Below are 19617 nucleotides of genomic sequence, written 5' to 3' on the forward strand. Positions count from 1 at the left end.
TTTTGCTTAAATTTGTCTTTTGATGCATATTTTTATCCTCTGCCTCTTCCTGATGTAATAGCTGTTCAGCGTTTTAATTCAGTAAAGATTAAAACGTGTTTGAAAATCTTCAGGCCGTTTTTCACTTTTCATTTTGTACAGAAACGTTTCAGAGACAGAAGCTCATTAAACTTATTTCTGCTTTTTTCCATCAACCTGCTTTTACTCAAACAATTAAAAGTCTTAAAACAGGAAGTGACAGGAAGTGACATAACTTCCTGTTCCTATTTATAGATCCTGCAGGCAGGAAGCTCCAGGTCCTGAACTCAGAGTTTCTAACTCTTTGTCTTCTGTTGACCTCTTGACCTTCACAGTCAGTCCAGAACTGGACCCTGGGTTCTCCAGTGATAGTGTGTTTGTTTCAGCTGAGGGTTCTGGTTCTGGTTCTGATCGGGTCGTTTCTGAGCGCCGGGCCGCTGCCCTGATCACAGCCTGCTGTGAAAACTCGCCTCCGTTTCCAGTCAGAGGGTCTGAGGACAGGAAGTGGTTTCAGTCTGCAGCCAGCAGAGCTGTGAGGTTTACAGCTCTGCTGCTTTCAGCAGGAATTTAAATCTTTCTGTTGTTTTTGGATTTATTGATCGGATTTATTGATCGGATTTATTGATTGGCTGGTTGATGGAAACCTGGAGCAGCTGCTGTTTACCAGGAGACAGGAAGTGGTTTTTCCTTCCATCATAAGAAAATCTTTATTCATCAGAAGAAACCATGGAGGTTCCGTCTCTGCTGCGGCTGCTCAGTGAGTACGACCCGGTCTCTGAAAGGTTCTGGTCCGATTTATGAGGTTCAGCTTCAACCGGCTTTAGACTTTAACATCAGAGACACGAAAGTCAGAAACAGATTATGGAAATTTATGTTTTATGTTTCTGAGGCTGTTTCCCTCCTGATGGTCCGGTCGACCCGGTTCTACTGGAACCAGAACATCTGCTTCACCTCCATCTGCTGTGGTTCTGAGTCAAACCAACCTGTTCCCCTCCTGGCCTGTGGGGGCGCTGCACCAAGAACCACTGAAGGAAACGACGCAGCTGGAGGAAGAGCAGACGATGAAGTTCTGGTTCCAATAGAACTGAATCTACTGGACTTTCAGTTTTAATTCATGTTTAAAACTATTGTTCTGATCTGCAGTGATGACCTCATCAATGACCTCATCAATGACCTCATCACTGACCTCATCACTGAGCCACAGAACCAACAAAGGTGGGTAAAGATTTCCTCTTCATCTTAACTCCCTGTTGGCATCAGAAACTCCTGAAGTTTCTGCTGAGTCGAGTCCAGAAGAGAAAGTTTTTCAGTCCAGAAAGTTTTTCAGTGTCTGAACTGATTGTTCCTGTTTTCCCTCCAGTTCCTCTGACTGTGATTCCCAGCAGATCTCAGTTCTTTGAAGGAGAATCAGTGACTCTGATCTGTGAGGATGAAAACAGATCTGATGGATGGACTGTGAGGAGAAACACAACCAGAGAGACCAGGACTGAGTGTGAGGACTGGGGGGAACCAGCTGGTTCTTCCTGTGAGGTCAGTCACATCACACCATTTGATACTGGTCTGTACTGGTGTGAGTCCATGTCTGGATCCTCCAGCAGCAGCAGCAGCATCCAGCTCTCTGTCTCTGGTAAGATCAGACTGTGGAGTTAGTGTTGCTGAAGCTGTGTGGAAATGGATGAAATGCTGTAGTTTGTCTCTGTGTTGAGGTGGATCAGTGATCCTGCAGAGTCCTGTCCTCCCTGTGATGGAGGGAGATGACGTCACTCTGAGCTGCAGAGCAAAGAATCCAACCCACAACCTCCCAGCTGCTTTCTATAAAGATGGCTCCTTCATTGGTGATGGATCATCAGGTCACATGACCCTCCTCCATGTTTCCAGCTCTGATGAAGGCCTCTATAAATGTAATGTCAAAGGTCATGGAGAGTCTCCATCCAGCAGGATCTCTGTCAAAGGTCAGAGGTCATCTGAAGCCTGGCCTTCCACAGGGTCGTGACCTCAACCCAAATTTCTTCTTTTGAGCTTCTTTTAAAGTTGTTGTGTGATTTCTTCCACCAGTCTAGAAACGTGTGGAGGCTGGTTCCAGTCCCTCCCTGCCTCCCAGTGAAGTGTCCTTGAGCAAGGCACTGAACCCAAGTTACTCAGATATTTGGCTAATGACTGTGGGAACAATAATTAATGTGATTTAAAGGGGACATTTTGTGCAATATCCACTTTTTAGACCTAAACTACATTCTATGGTCTTCTTGGCAGAGCAGTTGGTCTTCGTCTCTTCTGGTCCTCAGATGATTCAGTATCTTTGGGTTTGGGTCTTATTGTCAGTCCTGACTTTTCTCTGTTCCCTGTTATGTTTTTATGTTCCCATCACATCACAGTATTTGCTGTGGAACTGATAAAGTCTTGGACTTCTAGTTAACCAGTTTGGAGAATCGGCCATTTTTATTTTGTAGTTTAAGTTGAAGGTGCTGAGTGGATCGGTCTAAACGCTGGGTTGCTCAGCAGCATCAGGAAGGAGTCACTGAAAGACTTCGTCTGATTGGCTCAGTTCCTTCTGTCTCCACGGTAACCATGACACAGCAAAGCGCTAAGCTGCTAAAGACGCTAATATGACAACAACTTTTATTTTAGACATGACTTCATTGTTGTTTGCTAACAGTAGCATGGTGCTAATGTTAGCACTGTGTGCTAGCGGTTAGCTCCTTGAGGACAGAGCCGTGCTGTGAAGAGTTTTATTCCAGAAACAGTTTGTTGTTGTTCTCAGTGGTGTTCTTGGCGTTAGTGTTAGCTAACAGGCTAACTCTGCAGAGGTCGTGTTTTCTGGCTCCGTCATGTGAGGCTGACTGGACCAGTCTCACCTCTTTTCATCAATCTGGCAGCAAAAAGGAAAAAATAGCTGTTATCAAACTACAAAGATGGCCGAAGAGGTGGAACGCTGTGGGAGGTGGAGGGGGCGGGGCCTCATTTAAAGAGACAGTAGAAAAGAGCTGCTGTCAGACGGAGCTCAGAACGGGTCAAAGAAGATCCTGAAGAATCAGCAGGAAGTCAGACCAGAGCATGACACTTCCACTTCCTGTAGAGCACAGCTGGATGGTTTACAGGAGAACAGGAAGGACTTAGCATGATGTGTTAGCATGGTGTGTTAGCATGGCTGAGCGGGTCGGTTCGGTCCAGATCAGTCTGACTATAAATCATAACCGTAAGGATAACGATTATAACGATGAGCTGTTTCCTGTCAGTTTCAGGTTCAGCGCCCCCTGCTGGCCGACTTCCTCTGCTCCTCCTGTCTGTTCTGGTTCCAGCCGGTTCTGTTCTGGTGTTACTGGTTGTACTGGGGAGACGATGCATTCAGGGGAAGCTCCAAGGTCAGACACTCTGTGCTTTTAACATTTACTGTATTATTGTTCTCACTGTGAGCTTCAGTCAGAGGTAAAGCTGCTGTTTCTCCTGCAGCTGCAGAGAAAGATTTCATCACCTACAGCGAGGTCCGGATCGGCACGGAGCCACTGGACCGTCTCAGAACAGGTCCGGCCGGGTCCAAACCAAGAGCCAGACTGATTCTGGTTCTGTTCTGGTTCTGACCAGTCTGTGTGGTTCTGTTCAGGTTCTGGTCCAGACACCGTCTACACCGAGGTGAGGACGACCAGTTCTGGTCGGGTCGGACCCAGAGGAACCATCAGCTGCTGATCTGCACCGAATTGAACCTGGAGACAATCTTGAAGCTGTTTGACTCATCTGTGACAGGAAGTGTCAATGGGAACCCATTGATTCAGAATGTAGCAGAGGTTCTGTTGGACCTCCAGCAGATTTCACAGTTTTAACACTTGAAGCAAGTGTTGAAGAAAAATGATTATTTTAGTGCTTAATACAGTTAATCATGCGGCATAGGTAAATGTTAGATTCAATACTCTTATTTGAAACAGGTTTTGTGTGACCCATTCGAGATGGGCCCAAAGGAGACAAGCAGGCGCCTTCAGCTGTCTGGCTAGATCACACAAGAGTTATAAAATTAGCATTCCCATGGGAGAAGCGCTGGAGTGTGGGGGAAGAGACTTCAGAGTTTATCTGCAAAATCTCAACTCAGGACCTTCTCTGCCCAGACAGCCGTACCACGACAGGGATTAGCGCTAAGTGTTCCGCCCTTTTGTTCCGACAAAAACCAGACGTCCTTCAAGCTGCACTGTAAATTAGGAGACCTCTCAATTTTCTCTGAACGCCGAAGGGGTCTCTAATTGGTCAACAGGAGGAACGCCTTCATTGCATAAATTAAATAGGGAAACACCTTTTTGGTATAAGATGACGTGTAAGGAGGAAAATAGAGAGCGGGGCCACTATTTTTTGCCTTTTTGTCTTTGTTTCGTGTTTGTCTGTCTCCCCCTTGTCTGTCTTTATTTGTATGAGAAAAATGCATATCTTTGTACCTCTGCAGCTTTGTTAACTGATTCATGCGTTGCTTTGTATGAATTAAACTCTGTAATCTGTGACGTCAACGCGCTCTGTTGTAGTTTCACTTTCTAGCTGCTGCGCTGCTCGCTGAGAGGATCCGGGCCTTTTAAGGAAGAGACGAGCCAAACGTTTTGTCCAAAGTTAAAATTAAAATAATCTTCCTTAATACAAGAAAAGTATCAGTTTTATCTTTTTAAAAAGTTTATTTATTATATTTTTAAAGTTATTCCAGTTCTTTCATTTTTATTTAAGGTGATTTGGAAATGATGGTTCACCCTGATTCTCAGAATGTAGAGAATCGGGCTGGTTCTGATGGTTCAGCTCGGTTCTGTTTGTTGTTTTCGTTTGTATTAAAGATGGCGGATCAGGCTGCTGCACGCAGGAACGAGAGGAGAGGGGGGGCAAAGGGGGCTTGAGGCTTTTTTTTTTCCCAAAAATTTCTTTTTCATTTTTTAATTTATTTTTAATCTGTATGTCAGAAGGCCTGCTTGTTCCCCTCAGCAATAATATTTCTCTAAATATAATAATGTAGTAAAATAAACTAGTCTGGCTGCCCTCAGGCTAATAATGACTCTCAGAGCCTCCATGTTGTTCAGACTCCATGGTGAGGAAGAGGAGGAGGAGGAGGTTCTGTTCCTCTATCTATCTAATTATGGGCAAGAATATTTTCATTAACTGGTTTGTGAATAAAAACGTAGGTCTGATGTTAGAAAAACTGTTTCTATTTATATTTTTATAATCGTCCTGCAATAGTGGGACAAAACCCGCCTCACCACTAAACTCAGAAATGCTGCAGAGAAACTTCTGACTTTAACTTCATCATTCTGCTAAAAGCCCGGTTCACTACAGGCAGTCTGGGTCGGAACCACCGACAGATAGAAAGAATATCTGTCTTTATATCAGACATCCTGATATAAGACACTGAGACTGTCACCGCGAGTCGCAACGCAGCTCAAAGCCCCGGTACCACCTGGTACCACCCGGTACCACCCGGTACCACCCGGTACCACCCGGTACCACCTGCTCTCTGTTCTCTGCTTCTCCTTACCGTTTCTACCAGGCGGGTTAAAGCCCTGGAGGTTCTGGGCTGTAAACAGAAGTTACTGCAGAACCTCAAGTGTTAAAGGAAGATTCGGCCCAATTAGAGTTCATGAAATAAACATCAGAGAAAATATTGTAGCAATAATCAGAACCGCAGCAAAAAGCCAAACATGCCACAATGAAATGGACCAAAATGTCTCCAAAGCATCAGGGGGACTGACAGGGGCCACCGGGGGATTCCAGGTAGATTCCAGGTAGATTCCAGATGGGTTCCAGGTAGATTCCAGGTGGATTCCAGGTAGATTCCAGTCCAAAACGTCCAACAGCAAACAAAGGACAGAGCTGCAGATTAGCTTCTTCTTCTTCTTGGTGTTTATTAAAGGCCAACAATGACTTGGTGCTGTACCGCTTCATTTAAGAATATACATTCCTTGTGATATTATATTGTAGCATAATGTTCTTTTCTCTGTTCCTGATCAGAAAATCACAATTTCCTGTTATTTGTTTGTTGCCATGTCCTCCACCTCTAACCGTGTCCATCTTCCTCTGAGTTTCATTTCATAAACTTTTTTTTTTATTGGAAAACATTTATTTGTACATGAAACACGAAGTTGGGAAGTAATTAGTTACATTTACTCAGTTACATTTACTTGAGTAACTTTTTGGAAAATAATATCTTCAGATCATCTGCTGTATGTTCGCAGCCCATCAGCAGCGACTCAGCCGTCCGCTGGAGTTCAGCCCACAACACAGAAAACATCTGGAGTCATTTCTGTGTTTTTTAGGCCTCATAGTTGTTTAGGCCCAGTGGATCCGTTGGCACTGAGTTTCTCCACCACTCTGAAGATGTGACTTCACCTAAAAAATCTGAATCAGTCCTTTCAAAGGACCAATCTGTGGCATGGGCCTGGTGCAGATCCACCACAAAATACTGCTGGGTTCCAAAACCAAGGCTGTTTCCCTCCTGATGGTCCGGTCGACCCGGTTCTACTGGAACCAGAACATCTGCTCCACCTCCAGCTGCTGTGGTTCTGAGTCAAACCAACCTGTTCCCCTCCTGGCCTGTGGGGGCGCTGCACCAAGAACCACTGAAGGAAACGACACAAAAACATCTGAAGACACTGAGAGCAACTTCCTGTTTCACCAGATGGAAACAAGATGGAGGCGTCAGATTTTAGTGTTGGAGGATTTCTCTTTAGTCTTTGGCTGAAGACCAGGAGCCATTTCTGCTGCTAACGCTAGGCTAACACTTTAGCTTTGGTTGTTTTTACCCAGAATGCCCTGGGCATTCTGGGAGAACGCCAAGCGGTCCAGTTGGAGTTCACATTCAAACCGAACCAGAGTTCACTTCAACCAAATCCAGACCGAGGTTTGAAGGACCAGAGGTCAGAGGTCAATTAGCGGTCACACCTCACCAACCTGGTGCCGATGCCCACTAAGACTGAGCAAATAAAAATAGTTTTCATCCTGCCAGATCCTGAGATTTCACTCTGATCCAAAGTCAGATGGATTTACAGTCAATGATCAATATGTCGATCAGACAGCTTTTTCAGTCATGAGAGGAGTCGGATCACCAGAACCACGTCTGGTCCTGATGTCCTCCAGCTGGTCCTGGACCGGGACAGTCCCTGCAGAGGAGACAGAGGACAAGTTAGAGACAAGAGTCCAGAAACAACCAATCAGCTGGAGACGATCTGTTCAGTTCACACAGAACCTCCTCTGTGTGAACTGAACAGAAATCAATAATACATATTTGGCATGAAAAGAAAAACTGCTTTCATATCATTGAAGGCCTCTCCCAGTACTTACTGGTTATTTCCATTCATTTCCATCTTATCCTTCAAAAATTACTGAGGAAAAAATAATAAAGTGTGTAATCGCAACATAAATTCAGTTTTACTTTACATAAAGGTTATAATCCCAGAGTTCCAGGTTTATTTCCCTGGACCTAAATGTTGTTTCAAGGTCATTCCATGTCCTACAAGAGACTTTCCATCAAGGTAAAAATACTGAATATTCAGAAATGACCCAATGCTTCCTGGAACGTAGCTGGTCTGCAGGTTACTTTCACAAAAACTACCAATTATTTTGATTCAATTTACTGGCTGTCAAAAATTACAGGTTGTCTTCAGTACTGGATATGTTGTCTAACTGTTTTAAATTAGTATCCCTTCATTATTTAGTCATTCTTAATACCCTATTATTGTTATTACTTAAAAACTATAAGTTTTTACTGGACAGTACTTTGAGAGATATCTACCTAAAGATATATATTATATATTAGTGAGGTTCTGACTTAATCATAAAAACATTTACAAATATTGACCCCCTGCATGTTGTTGTTGTTTACATGAGGAAATTTCACGCTGGAGGGCAAAAAGACAAATCTTCTATTTCTACATCTATAGCCGCAGAATAACTCAGTTCATTCATCAAACTTGGACGTGTAGATATTATTAATTTCATGCTAAACAGCAAAGAGAAAAACCGTTAAAGTAAAACTCAAAACCACGTCTTTCTGGCTCTCTGCATCAGCGCAGCTACGCGCAGACTCGTTGCCATAGCAACTGACTACAACGCCACAAAAAAACACAAAGAGCAAAACATTCAGTCTGTTCAGTAGTTTGGTTTTAGGTTTAATGTTTATTTTGCGATTATTAATAAGTGATTGTAAATATATCGCTGCACTTGACTGTATGGCTAGCACCATGGCTAGCTCTAAGGCTAGCTCCATGGCTAGCACCACGGCTACCTCCATGGCTAGCACCACGGCTAACTCCACGGCTAGCTCTACGACTAACTCCACGGCTAACTCCACGGCTAGCTCTACGACTAGCTCCACGACTAGCTCCACGGCTAACTCCACGGCTAGCTCTACGGCTAACTCCACAACTAGCTCCACGGCTAACTCCACGGCTAGCTCTACGGCTAGCTCGCTGTTACTGTCTCTTACTCTGTGGAGTCTCAGTGTCTGGGATCATGAGCGCCCCCTGCCATGAGGCCAGAGAACTGCCTGCCTGCCTCACCTCCAGTCTGTTCTCTGGTTTCTGATGCTGCTCAGCACAGAAACACGTCACACACAGCTGGTGACAACAAACACTGAACGTTATGTTATATTAGCTAAATGATGGACAATCAGTTCATACATTAAATGTTTTTAACCATTTTATTGGCGACATACAGACAGGAGGAACATTCTCTCATAGAATATCAGCCAGTGCAGTTAGTGAGAGGTTAATCAGTCCAGGTGAGGCTCAGCTGCTGCTGCTTCACCTGCTGCGCTTCCGAGGGTTTGAATGGGAAAATGTGAAAATTCACAGATTTTGAAGAAAGAATGATCAAAATTGGTTAAGTTAAATGAAAAATAAATACTTTATATTACAAACCACAGAGTGAAAATAGCAATATAATATAAATTATTTTATCATTATATTTTTCCTTTTGTCAGGTGAGGCTCCACCTCACTTGCCCCCCCTGACCGCACATCTGATATATAGATAGTATATATCTGTAATATATACTATTAAAGAAACCGTATAATAGTTGACATTTATAGTGACTTAAAACTTAATGCTAGCTAACCTACTAGCTAAATTCTATATATTTAGTTTTAATAATTAATAGATAAATGTCTTAACCATTAAATTAAACTATCCATCCATCCATCCATTTTCTGTTCACCCTTTGTCCCTAATGGGGTCGGGAGGAGCTGCTGCCTCTCCAGCTACGTTCCAGGCGAGAGGCGGGGTCACCTGGACAGGTCGCCAGTCTGTCGCAGGGCATAAATTAAACTATACCAAATATTTAATATCTTAATGTCTAATTAACGTCTTTTTATGTATATTAAAGAGTGTTTTATGGGAGACGGAGATGACTGTCTAATAGTTAGGCTAATACTTTATCTTAACATGTAGTATTGTTACCTAATGTAATGGGTTAGTTTGGTTTGGGTTAGTTTGGGTCGGGTTGGTTTGGGTCGGGTTGGTTTGGGTCGGGTTGGTTTGGGTTGGGTTGGGTTGGTTTGGGTTAGTTTGGGTTGGGTTGGTTTGGGTTGGTTTGGGTTGGGTTGGTTTGGGTTGGGTTGGTTTGGGTTGGTTTGGGTTGGGTTGGTTTGGGTCGGGTTGGTTTGGGTTGGGTTGGGTTAGTTTGGGTTGGGTTGGTTTGGGTTAGTTTGGGTTGGTTTGGGTTAGTTTGGGTTGGGTTGGTTTGGGTTGGTTTGGTTGGGTTATTTTCTGTTGGGTTAGCCACTGAGGTAACTATGGTTCAGAAAGACATAATCAAAACGAGACAAACTGACCTTTGACTTTAAGCAGAACCTTTTTCTTTCTCCAGATCTGCCTACTCTCCATACAGGATTCATACTGTCCACTGTCTCTCACTGTGGGACGCCTCAGAGTCAGACTGAGGTCTCCAGATGTCAGCAGGTTGTCAGCCATCTTGGTTCTGGTACTAAAATACTCATCCTGGTCATCAGGCTGATCAGAACTGCTGTAGTACATGTGAACGATCATTTTTGGCTCTGGATCAATACGTCCCCACACCACTGTAGCGTCTCCAGGCAGGTCAGGTGTTGTTCTGAACGGCAGCAGGACAGACTCCGCCCCCTCCTTCACCTCCACCTGACAGACTGAGAGAAGAAAGACAAATATATATTTAGGATTATTGCTATATATTTTCACATAACTTTATTTTTTTTCTGTTTGATGATATTATAAATATTAAATCAGAAGTTATGGTCTTGAGTTGCCATTTTACTAAATGCTTCTTTACTCTTACTTGTGTCGAACGTCCATTTACCCAAACACACTGATTGGACCACATCTCCCAGCATTCATAGTGTGAGACGACATCTTTGTTAGCATCACAAAAGTTACATATAATGTAGTTCACCAAGAAGCACCACCTTTAACCTTTGGGACCCATAGACTCACATGTGGAGCCTTTTCTCCTAACCTGCAGGACAGAAAGAAGATTTTCTCCAAACATGGAGGATTAGCTGCAAAACTTGAGACCTGAAGTTTGTTTAACCAAAGGTCCTTTAACTGTGGCAGAAATGTTATTTCTCCTGTATTTATATTGGGAAATTTCTTGAAACTCATTGTCTCATTTACAAGACAAACTTGTGTAAATGTGTAAAATCCTTTAAGGTCTAGCCTCTCATGCTGCCCCAACAAGATGCCGCCCTGGGTAGCCGCCCATGTGGACCAAGCTGAACGCCTCATTCAGGGACTGAACCCTGTTTTTTACAATCTGTTGCTATGGCAACTTTTTCTCAAAGGCTGATCCCACTGGCAGCAGAGGAGATACAACGCAGCACATCAGACCATATCGGAGAAAATCTGTAACTTTGACTGTAAATGCTACCAGAGAGGAGCAGAGAGCAGAGAGCTCTCCACCTGGTTCACAGCAGCGGCAGGTTTTCTCCAGAGTTCATGTACAGATTGATTCTTTAGCTCAGACCGACAGAGAGCAGCAGGACATGAGAATAATCAGACATCTTGGAGCTAACAGGGCTGCAGACCTGACATCAGAGAAAGCATTTATCAGAAGGACCATGAGAGGAGGCGCTGCAGGAATAATTTAAGATTCTCATCTTAATGTTTTTAGAAAACTATTCTGCCACACTGCACTAAAGACTGTTGTGTTAAATGTATTTAAAACCTGCAGCATAACTGATGGATTTTAAGGTCTTATAGTCCTGATTGTTGACGTTGGCCAAGCTAACTGCTGCCTGCTGACCCAGGGAATAAAGGACACTGTGTCTGCAGTAATCAGTCGGCGTCCCTCTGTTAATGAACAAAAATCCCACAATGGCAACATCAACATTTGAGTGAAAAGTTGGGGAGCAGAAACAAAAGTTAGCTCCAGTACTGGTACCTTTGACCCCACTGACCTTTGACCTGGAGCTTTACTTGTTTCTTCATCAGGATGTCTCCGTCCCCTTTGGAGACGCTGCAGGTGTAGGTGTTGCTGTCTTCGTCAGTGGGTCGTCTCAGAGTCAGACTGAGGTCTCCAGTTCTCAGTGGATCTTCCTCCATCTTGGTTCTGGTTCTGTAGGATCTGTTCTGTTCTCCAGGCTGATCAGAACCGTTCTGATACACATGGACCGTCTTGTCATCTCCGTCCTTCCACTTCACTCTAACATCTCCAGGCAGGTTCTTTCTGGTTCTGCAGGGCAGCAGGACAGACTCCGCCCCTGGTTCCACCTCCACCTGTGGGACTGAGAGACAACAGAGGACCAGATGAGTTGGACAGACAGCAGCAGCTCTGAGGACATTTCCTCTGACTGGATGAAGGTCCAACATGTTGGACTGGTTCCAGTCTTGCTGTCCTTCACACCTACCAGCTTTACTCTCCGAGTGATTCTGGAAAGTAATGAGCATAACATGAGCCAGGAAGAAGGCAGCATCAGGAAGAAGGCAGCGTCAGGAAGAAGGCAGCATCAGGAAGAATGCAGCGTCAGGAAGAAGGCAGCGTCAGGAAGAAGGCAGCGTCAGGAAGAAGGCAGCGTCAGGAAGAAGGCAGCGTCAGGAAGAAGGCAGCGTCAGGAAGAAGGCAGCGTCAGGAAGAAGGCAGCGTCAGGAAGAAGGCAGCGTCAAGAAGAAGGCAGCGTCAGGAAGAAGGCAGCGTCAGGAAGAAGGCAGCGTCAGGAAGAAGGCAGCGTCAGGAAGAAGGCAGCATCACATGAAAGGTCGTCTTTCAACCGACCCATTCTGGCTATGGGCAACATGGTAGCTAACACTCGCTAGCACTAAGTTATCTGGGCTTAACTTTCCAATTCCTTCTCAGAAATTGATGTACATAAAAACACTGATTCATCAATGTTTTATAGTTTATTTCTCCAATTCAATATCAATTCAGAAAAGCCAATGAATCGATTAGATCTCCTTTTGCACCATGGGAACAGAACCGTGACGAGCAGATGGCACTGTCACTACGTCGGCTCAGTGTCGTATGAAGCAGCTCTTAAACTGAACATATTTTATTAAACTGAACATATTTTATTAAACTGAACATATTTTATTAAACTGAACATATTTAATTTAACTGAACATATTTTATTAAACTGAACATATTTTATTAAACTGAACATATTTAATTTAACTGAACATATTTTATTAAACTGAACATATTTTATTAAACTGAACATATTTAATTTAACTGAACATATTTTATTAAACTGAACATATTTTATTAAACTGAACAGATTTTATTAAACTGAACATATTGTACATATTATTGACCTAAATCAGCTGATTAAAAACAATATCAGCTGTTCAGACGTTTTCTCCAAAACACAGATTATTGTTACTGTTGGTCCAGACCTGAACCAGCCGCGATGCGCCGCATGAAATTCAGGAGTTTGATATTGTTTGTTACCAGGTACATAAGAACTAATTACATCTAGACAATAACCAGTTAATCATCTGAAATGATATCAGATTTAACTCACCAGTGACCTGCAGCTTCACTTGTTTCTCCATCAGGACGTCTCCCTTCCTGTTGGAGGCGCTGCAGGTGAAGGTGTTACTGTCTCCATCAGTGGGCCATCTGAGAGTCAGACTGAGCTCTCCAGTCCTCAGCGGGTTTTCATCCATCTTGGTTCTGGTTCTGTAGAGCCAGTGTTGATCTGCAGGCTGATCAGAACCGTCCTGATACACATGGACCGTCCAGTTAAATCTGTCCTTCCACTCCACCTTAACGTCTCCATCCAGACCCTCTGCGGTTCTGCAGGGCAGCAGGACAGACTCCTCCCCTGATTCCACCTCCACCTGTGGGACTGAGAGACAACAGAGGACCAGATGAGTTGGACAGACAGCAGCAGCTCTGAGGACATGAAGACAGTAAAGACTGAAATTCTGCCAGAGAAAGAGGCAGGTTGGTAGTTTTCTGCTTTTTAACCAACATGTTTCATCAGGACTGAAAAACTCTGAAACATTTAATATTGGCATTATTGAATGTGATGTTATTGTTTTGAGTTTAACGTGTTTCTATAGAAACTGGTTAAATCCCAGATTTAATAATAGTAACTAATCAATAGAGTTGATCTGTGAAGCACATTTTACCAACAGGGCAGTAAAAGGAGCTTCACATCCTAAAACACGGAAAAAACAAAGTCATAAAGACTGAATGCAGACGAGGAAATATTAACAGATTTTATGTTTTAACTGTGACATCATCATCACAGTGACATCATCATCACAGTCATCAATATGTTGGTCAATGTTTCTAAACCAGCTGGTTTTAAAGGATCTCAGTGTTTCAACTGTTTTACAGTTTTCTGGAAGTTTGTTCCAGATTCATGATGCAAAGAAGCTGAATGCTGCTTCTCCATGTTTGGTTCTGGTTCTGGATGCAGAACCAGAACCAGAACCAGAACCAGCAGGAGATGGTAGTTTAGTGAAACTACATCTGGGTTTAAAATCTCTTCTCTCAATGAAGGACTGTAGAACTGGATGATATAGAACTGGTTGATGGATGATATAGAACTGGATGATATATCACTGGGTGATATAGAACTGGTTAATGTAGAACTGGTTGATGTAGAACTGGTTAATGTAGAACTGGGTGATGTAGAACTGGGTGATATAGAACTGGGTGATATAGAACTGGTTAATGTAGAACTGGTTAATGTAGAACTGGGTGATATAGAACTGGGTGATGTAGAACTGGTTAATGTAGAACTGGTTGATGTAGAACTGGTTGATGTAGAACTGGTTGATGTAGAACTGGGTGATGTCACTTGGTGACATCATAATGTAGAGCTGTGCACCATCTGTGTCGTCATGGTAACTAATCTTGCCTCCTGTTACAACCTGAGCCAGTTGGAGCTTGTAGATGTGGAATCAGAGGATCCTGGGTTTAAACTTTGGGTTGTGGAATCAGTTTCTCTTTACGATCCGGCTCTAATGCCAAAGACCAGACTTAAAGAAAAAGGTTGAAATGAACTTTATGAAACCAGCTGTTTGTATTTCCAACCAACCCACTAACCAACCCACTAACCAACCCACTAACTAACCCATTAACCTGTCAGGATGAACCTCGGGGTCTCCTGCCGGTGGAGCATTTCTGGGTCGGACGCCTGAAAGTGTTCCTGTACCTCTGACACGAAGCTTCACATCCTTCTTCAGCAGGATGTGTCCCTCTCCGCTGCAGACAATGCAGGTGTAGGTGTCTCTGTCCACATCTAGGGGGCGCTGCAGCATCAGACTGAGGTCCCCGGTTTTCAGCGGGTCTTGGTTTATCCGGGTCCGGTTGCGGTAAGCCCGGTGCTGCTCCTCCGACCGATCACAACCCTGTAGATACACATGAACCTTCAGGTTGGTGCTGGTCCTCCAGTCCACTTTGGCGTCTTCGGGCAGACGGACTCTGGATTTGCAGGGCAGCAGGACAGACTCCGCCCCTGCATCCACCTTCACCGTGTAGACTGGGAGGAAAACGGAGCACAGCATCAGCAGCCGCCCTGAGGCTCGGACCGGCCGAGGACTTTCTGTCCGACTCACTACAGAACTGAAAACTGGGTTCGGGCTTCACATTTCTTTGGCATCGACCGACTGGCTGAGTTTGTGGTTTGGTTGCAGGACAGACTCACCTGACAGGATGTAGTGTCGAAAATAATAGAGAAGAGCGCCAGAGGCAAAGAGAGCAGCGAGCAGGAGAACCGGGAGAACCAGCAGAACTTTAGCCTGCAGGGGAAACTGTTCTGCAGAGACACGAGACAAACATCATGCAGAACTGAATGCGTTACCGTTTCACACCGCGTGACCTTTCTGTGACCTTTTCAAGTGGCTTTCATCAACATTGTTTAGAAAATTTTAGTCCAGATTCATCAACTCTGACCTCTGAATCATCCAAGCAGGTAAAGGTTTTAACCTTTAAACCCTAAACTCTCAGTTTGAAGCCAGAAAGCAGGAGTTTATCTGCCAGGTGATTCACTTGGAGGAAAACAATCCATCAGGTCTAAGAGGTTCACAGAAAACTGGATCTATATTCGGCCCAAAAGTAAAACTTTATTCAAGGTTTATGTTGAGTTTCTGTATCAATCAGAACAGAATAAGGTTGACCTCTGACCTGTGACGTGCTGCAGTACCACAGCCCGGCTCAGGACGTCCTCACCGCGGTACACGGTGCAGACGTAGCGCCCCCTGTCCCTGGCGGTGGGGAACCTCAGGGTCAGGCTGAGGTCGCCGGTCCGCAGCAGGTCCTGCTTCATGTGGGTGCGGCTGCAGTAAAGGTCATCCTGCCTGGTTCCGGGTCGGCTCGTGTTCTGGAGCGCGTGGACCAGCAGAGGTTCTGGTTCTGAGCGGGTCCACTCCACTCTGCTGTCGCCGGGCAGATCGGGCGGCATTCTGCAGGGCAGGACCACAGAATCGGCTCCTTCCACCGTCTTCACCTCCACCTGGTCGTCTGGGGAGATCACATGATCACCTCTCACTAAGCCAGCTCAGAAACCTGGTGACCTTTGACCCAGAGCTCACCCTGCTCACCTCTGACCCTGAGCTGACTGACCCTGAGTGTGCGGCGTTCTCTCCCGTCGCTCAGGCTGCAGGTGTAGGTACCTTGGTCGGCGGATCGGGGGTCACTCAGGGTCAAGCTGAAGTCGCCAGAGTCCAGCGCCCCGGGCGCCATGCGCGTCCGGCCCCGGTACCGCTCATGCTGCGTCCTCAGGTCGTCCTGCTCCCGTCTCAGGTGGACACAGGTGGGACCCACGTCCCCAGTGGTCCAGGTGACGACGGGCTCTTCAGGTACGATGCCAGAGTAATGACAGGGCAGCAGGACAGACTGCGACCCCACGGTGACCTCTACCACCCCACACAGGGCATGCTGGGAAACTGAGGACAAAGCACAGAGACGAGTCAAGCAGAGAGTCAGCTGGACGCAGCTGGATGAGGTCAGAGGTGAGAAGCTCCTGGGTTCAGTCAGGACGTCGATCTGACCCCAACAACGCCGATGTGTCAGAACCTTTCATTTCTCCTGAAGACGTTTACAGACAAAAACTATTCATATTTTTAACTTTTAAAACAAAAACTGACAGAATCAGTTAATTATCGGTTCAACATCATGTCACAAAATGTTTTTTCTGAACTTCAATCCTTCTCAACTCTTTACAGTTGCTGCATCGTTTTTATTGTCTCTTATTAGAAATTGTTTTAATGTTCAAACATTCACATCTTATACATTTTTAATTAAAGATTTTTACGAACATAGTGCAGCTTTTATTTTTAATAACTGCACAGTATTTATGTTGGCATTTTAACCTTTTTATTATTTATTCTGTTTTATATATTTTATATTCCTTTGATTGTGACTTTGCTGCTGTTACACAGAAATATCTCCATGGTGGGACAACAAATAATATTTCTATTGTTTTTATAACATTGTTCTTTTTTATTCTCCCTCTAAAGAACAACTTCTGTTAAACTGGCGATGCCAGTCCATCGCAGGGCAACACAGAGACACACACACACACACACACACAGGGAGAGATTAGAGAAACCAGTTAACCTAACAGTCGTGTTTCTGGGAGGAAACCGGAGAACCGGAGAGAACCCAGCATGCACAGGGAGAACATGCAGACTCTGTGGAGAAAGACCCTGGGAATCGAACCCAGAACCTTCTTGCTGCAAGGCAACAGCTCTACCCACTGCACCACTGTTCAGCCCTTACTGGAGTTTATTAATACAGAGAATAATAATGTGGACTGAGCCTCCTTCACCCTCTTCATAAAAACATTTTTATAAATAAGCCGTCCACATAGAACAGGCTGGTTTAGTTATTAATCTCTGCTCTCCATGTTTGTGGTTCATCTGTTGATGCCCCGCCCCCAAACACTTCCTGTTGATGCCCCGCCCCCAAACACTTCCTGTTGATGCCCTGCCCCCCAAACACTTCCTGTTGATGCCCCGCCCCCAAACACTTCCTGTTGATGCCCTGCCCCCCAAACACTTCCTGTTGATGCCCCGCCCCCAAACACTTCCTGTTGATGCCCCGCCCCCAAACACTTCCTGTTGATGCCCCGCCCCCAAACACTTCCTATTGATGCCCCGCCCCCAAACACTTCCTGTTGATGCCCCGCCCCCAAACACTTCCTGTTGATGCCCCGCCCCCAAACACTTCCTGTTGATGCCCCGCCCCCAAACACTTCCTATTGATGCCCCGCCCCCAAACACTTCCTGTTGATGCCCCGCCCCCAAACACTTCCTATTGATGCCCCGCCCCCAAACACTTCCTGTTGATGCCCCGCCCCCAAACACTTCCTATTGATGCCCCGCCCCCAAACACTTCCTGTTGATGCCCCGCCCCCAAACACTTCCTATTGATGCCCCGCCCCCAAACACTTCCTGTTGATGTCCCGCCCCCAAACATGTCCTCCTGTCATGCAGCTTTATGTTGTTTTTATGATCCAGATCAGAGTCGACCCAACAACCACAGAGCTTCATTTTAGTTTCACTTCAACATCTTTACGTTATGAAGCGACTTTATGAAGAAAAACATCCAAAGATGATTATTTATTATTCAAGTCTTTGTTAAAGTTAAATCAATAATCAGTCATTATGATCACCAGCTGATCAGCAGCTTCCAGAGAGGATGAGGAGCAGAGAGAGGAAGGTGACCTTACCGAGCAGGAGGACCATCATCATCATCATCATCATCATCATCCTCTTCCTCTCAGAGAGAAGCCAGAACAAACTGAGAGGTTTTCTTCATCAGCTGCTCTCCTCTGTCACCAGATCACCGTCTGAACTGGAACCAGAGATCCTCCCAGTGGCCCTGGACTCTCAGCTGATTGGCTGCTTCAGGTTCTGCTGAACCGGTTCTGTTGGGTCCTGTTCAGTTCTGAGGAAAGGCGAGGAGCTTCAGTTTCCTCATAGCTTCATTCCTGTTGATCCAGTTTGTGATTTATTTAATAAAGGCCTCGTCATCAGCGGGTCAGGTGACCTGCTGGCCTCTTTCCTGCGCTCTGATTGGATGAACTCAGGCTGATAGAGAGAGCAGCTCTCTCTATCAGAACTGGATCAGAACCAGCCTGACCTGAGAAGTTTCTTCTTGGTTTTATGTTATTGTCAGATGTGAGAGCAGGAGCTGCTTTGTGGAAAATAAATCTGAGAACAAAAAGGCCTAAAGTCCAAGGCTAACATCAATCTTATTAAATATTATTCCAGTTGAACCTCTGAGTCTCACTGGTTCCAGTCTGCTTCTCTAACTGGTCCTAGAGAACCATCCTGGTTCTGTTGGGTCTCCTCTGCTTGTTGCAGGTCCCAACTGGAAAGAAGAATATCAGTGAAATAAATGTAGGATGGAAGAATCAGAACCGCAGCAGCAGTTTATATGTTTATGTTTGTTTTCACTCACAACGTTCAGAGCTTTAAATGTCCAGAACAAATGATGAAATCAGAGAAATATTCTGATTTCTCTGATTTCTCATCACTCAAAACCATAACTGGTCTTTTCACCGTTCCAGATAACTCTTTGGAGGCTTCTGTTTAAAACCGTTACTGTGCTTTCAGATTAATATTTATAATTGTTCTTAGCACTTTATAAACTCACTTCCCTAACGCAGCAAGTTAACACGGACACCCTGGAATTAACATGAATCTTTCTGAAACTATGCAGCTTTCTCCGTTTAGAAAGCTGATTCATGACGTCACACTAAATCAACTGAAGTGAATTCAGATCTGAACGATTTGATTAATATTGTAATTTTGGTTTTAATAAACATTTTGGACCTGCGACAGACTGGCGACCTGTCCAGGGTGTACCCCGCCTCTCGCCCGGAACGTAGCTGGAGATGGGCACCAGCACCTCCCGACCCCATTAGGGACAAGGGTGAACAGAAAATGGATGGATGGATGGCTGGATAAACATTTTGGACACTAATTACCGCGAGGCTAGCAGGGCTCCACAGTGCTTTATAAAAGTTTCCTCACTAATGGCTCAAATCATCAGTAACTTCCTAGAAGTGAAACAAAACTCAACATGAACCTCAGGATGGTTTCAACCGCAGACCGACCTGTAAAAGAAATGTAGAGGAAGAGCAGGAACCACAGCAACAGTTTCTCCCTGCAGACTGCCAGGGAACAAGAGCAGGAAGTTGCTGTGGTTTACGCTGCAGGTGTT

At 44.9% G+C, this 19617-nt stretch overlaps 2 protein-coding genes across 4 annotated transcripts; one reads left to right on the forward strand and one right to left on the reverse strand.

Moving 5' to 3' along the window:
- The first annotated feature begins 661 nt into the window (after nucleotides 1-661).
- Nucleotides 662-3770, forward strand: LOC114140609 (high affinity immunoglobulin gamma Fc receptor I-like). Its single transcript, XM_028010705.1, has 7 exons — nucleotides 662-775; nucleotides 1162-1233; nucleotides 1379-1645; nucleotides 1725-1970; nucleotides 3252-3377; nucleotides 3466-3537; nucleotides 3617-3770. Exons 1-7 carry the CDS (start codon nucleotides 745-747, stop codon nucleotides 3697-3699), a joined length of 897 nt encoding a protein of 298 aa, XP_027866506.1. The 5' UTR covers nucleotides 662-744; the 3' UTR covers nucleotides 3700-3770.
- A 3043-nt stretch (nucleotides 3771-6813) lies between these two features.
- On the reverse strand, nucleotides 6814-18246 carry LOC114140548 (uncharacterized). 3 transcript variants are annotated; one of them, XM_028010591.1, is made up of 9 exons: nucleotides 18119-18231; nucleotides 16059-16331; nucleotides 15571-15906; nucleotides 15092-15202; nucleotides 14600-14926; nucleotides 12953-13279; nucleotides 11393-11719; nucleotides 9797-10126; nucleotides 6814-7127 (listed from the first exon to the last, which is right to left on the reverse strand). In XM_028010591.1, the coding sequence occupies exons 1-9, from the start codon at nucleotides 18156-18158 to the stop codon at nucleotides 7036-7038; spliced, it is 2163 nt and encodes a 720-aa protein (XP_027866392.1). In that variant the 5' UTR covers nucleotides 18159-18231; the 3' UTR covers nucleotides 6814-7035. The 3 variants fall into 3 exon arrangements, with proteins under 3 accessions (XP_027866392.1, XP_027866391.1, XP_027866393.1); XM_028010590.1 differs by having other exon boundaries at nucleotides 15987-16331; XM_028010592.1 differs by lacking the exon at nucleotides 12953-13279 and having other exon boundaries at nucleotides 15987-16331; nucleotides 18119-18246.
- Between the last annotated feature and the right edge of the window lie 1371 nt (nucleotides 18247-19617).

This window comes from Xiphophorus couchianus, chromosome 24 (assembly GCF_001444195.1).
Source record: "Xiphophorus couchianus chromosome 24, X_couchianus-1.0, whole genome shotgun sequence".
Classification (NCBI taxonomy): Eukaryota; Metazoa; Chordata; class Actinopteri; order Cyprinodontiformes; family Poeciliidae; genus Xiphophorus; species Xiphophorus couchianus.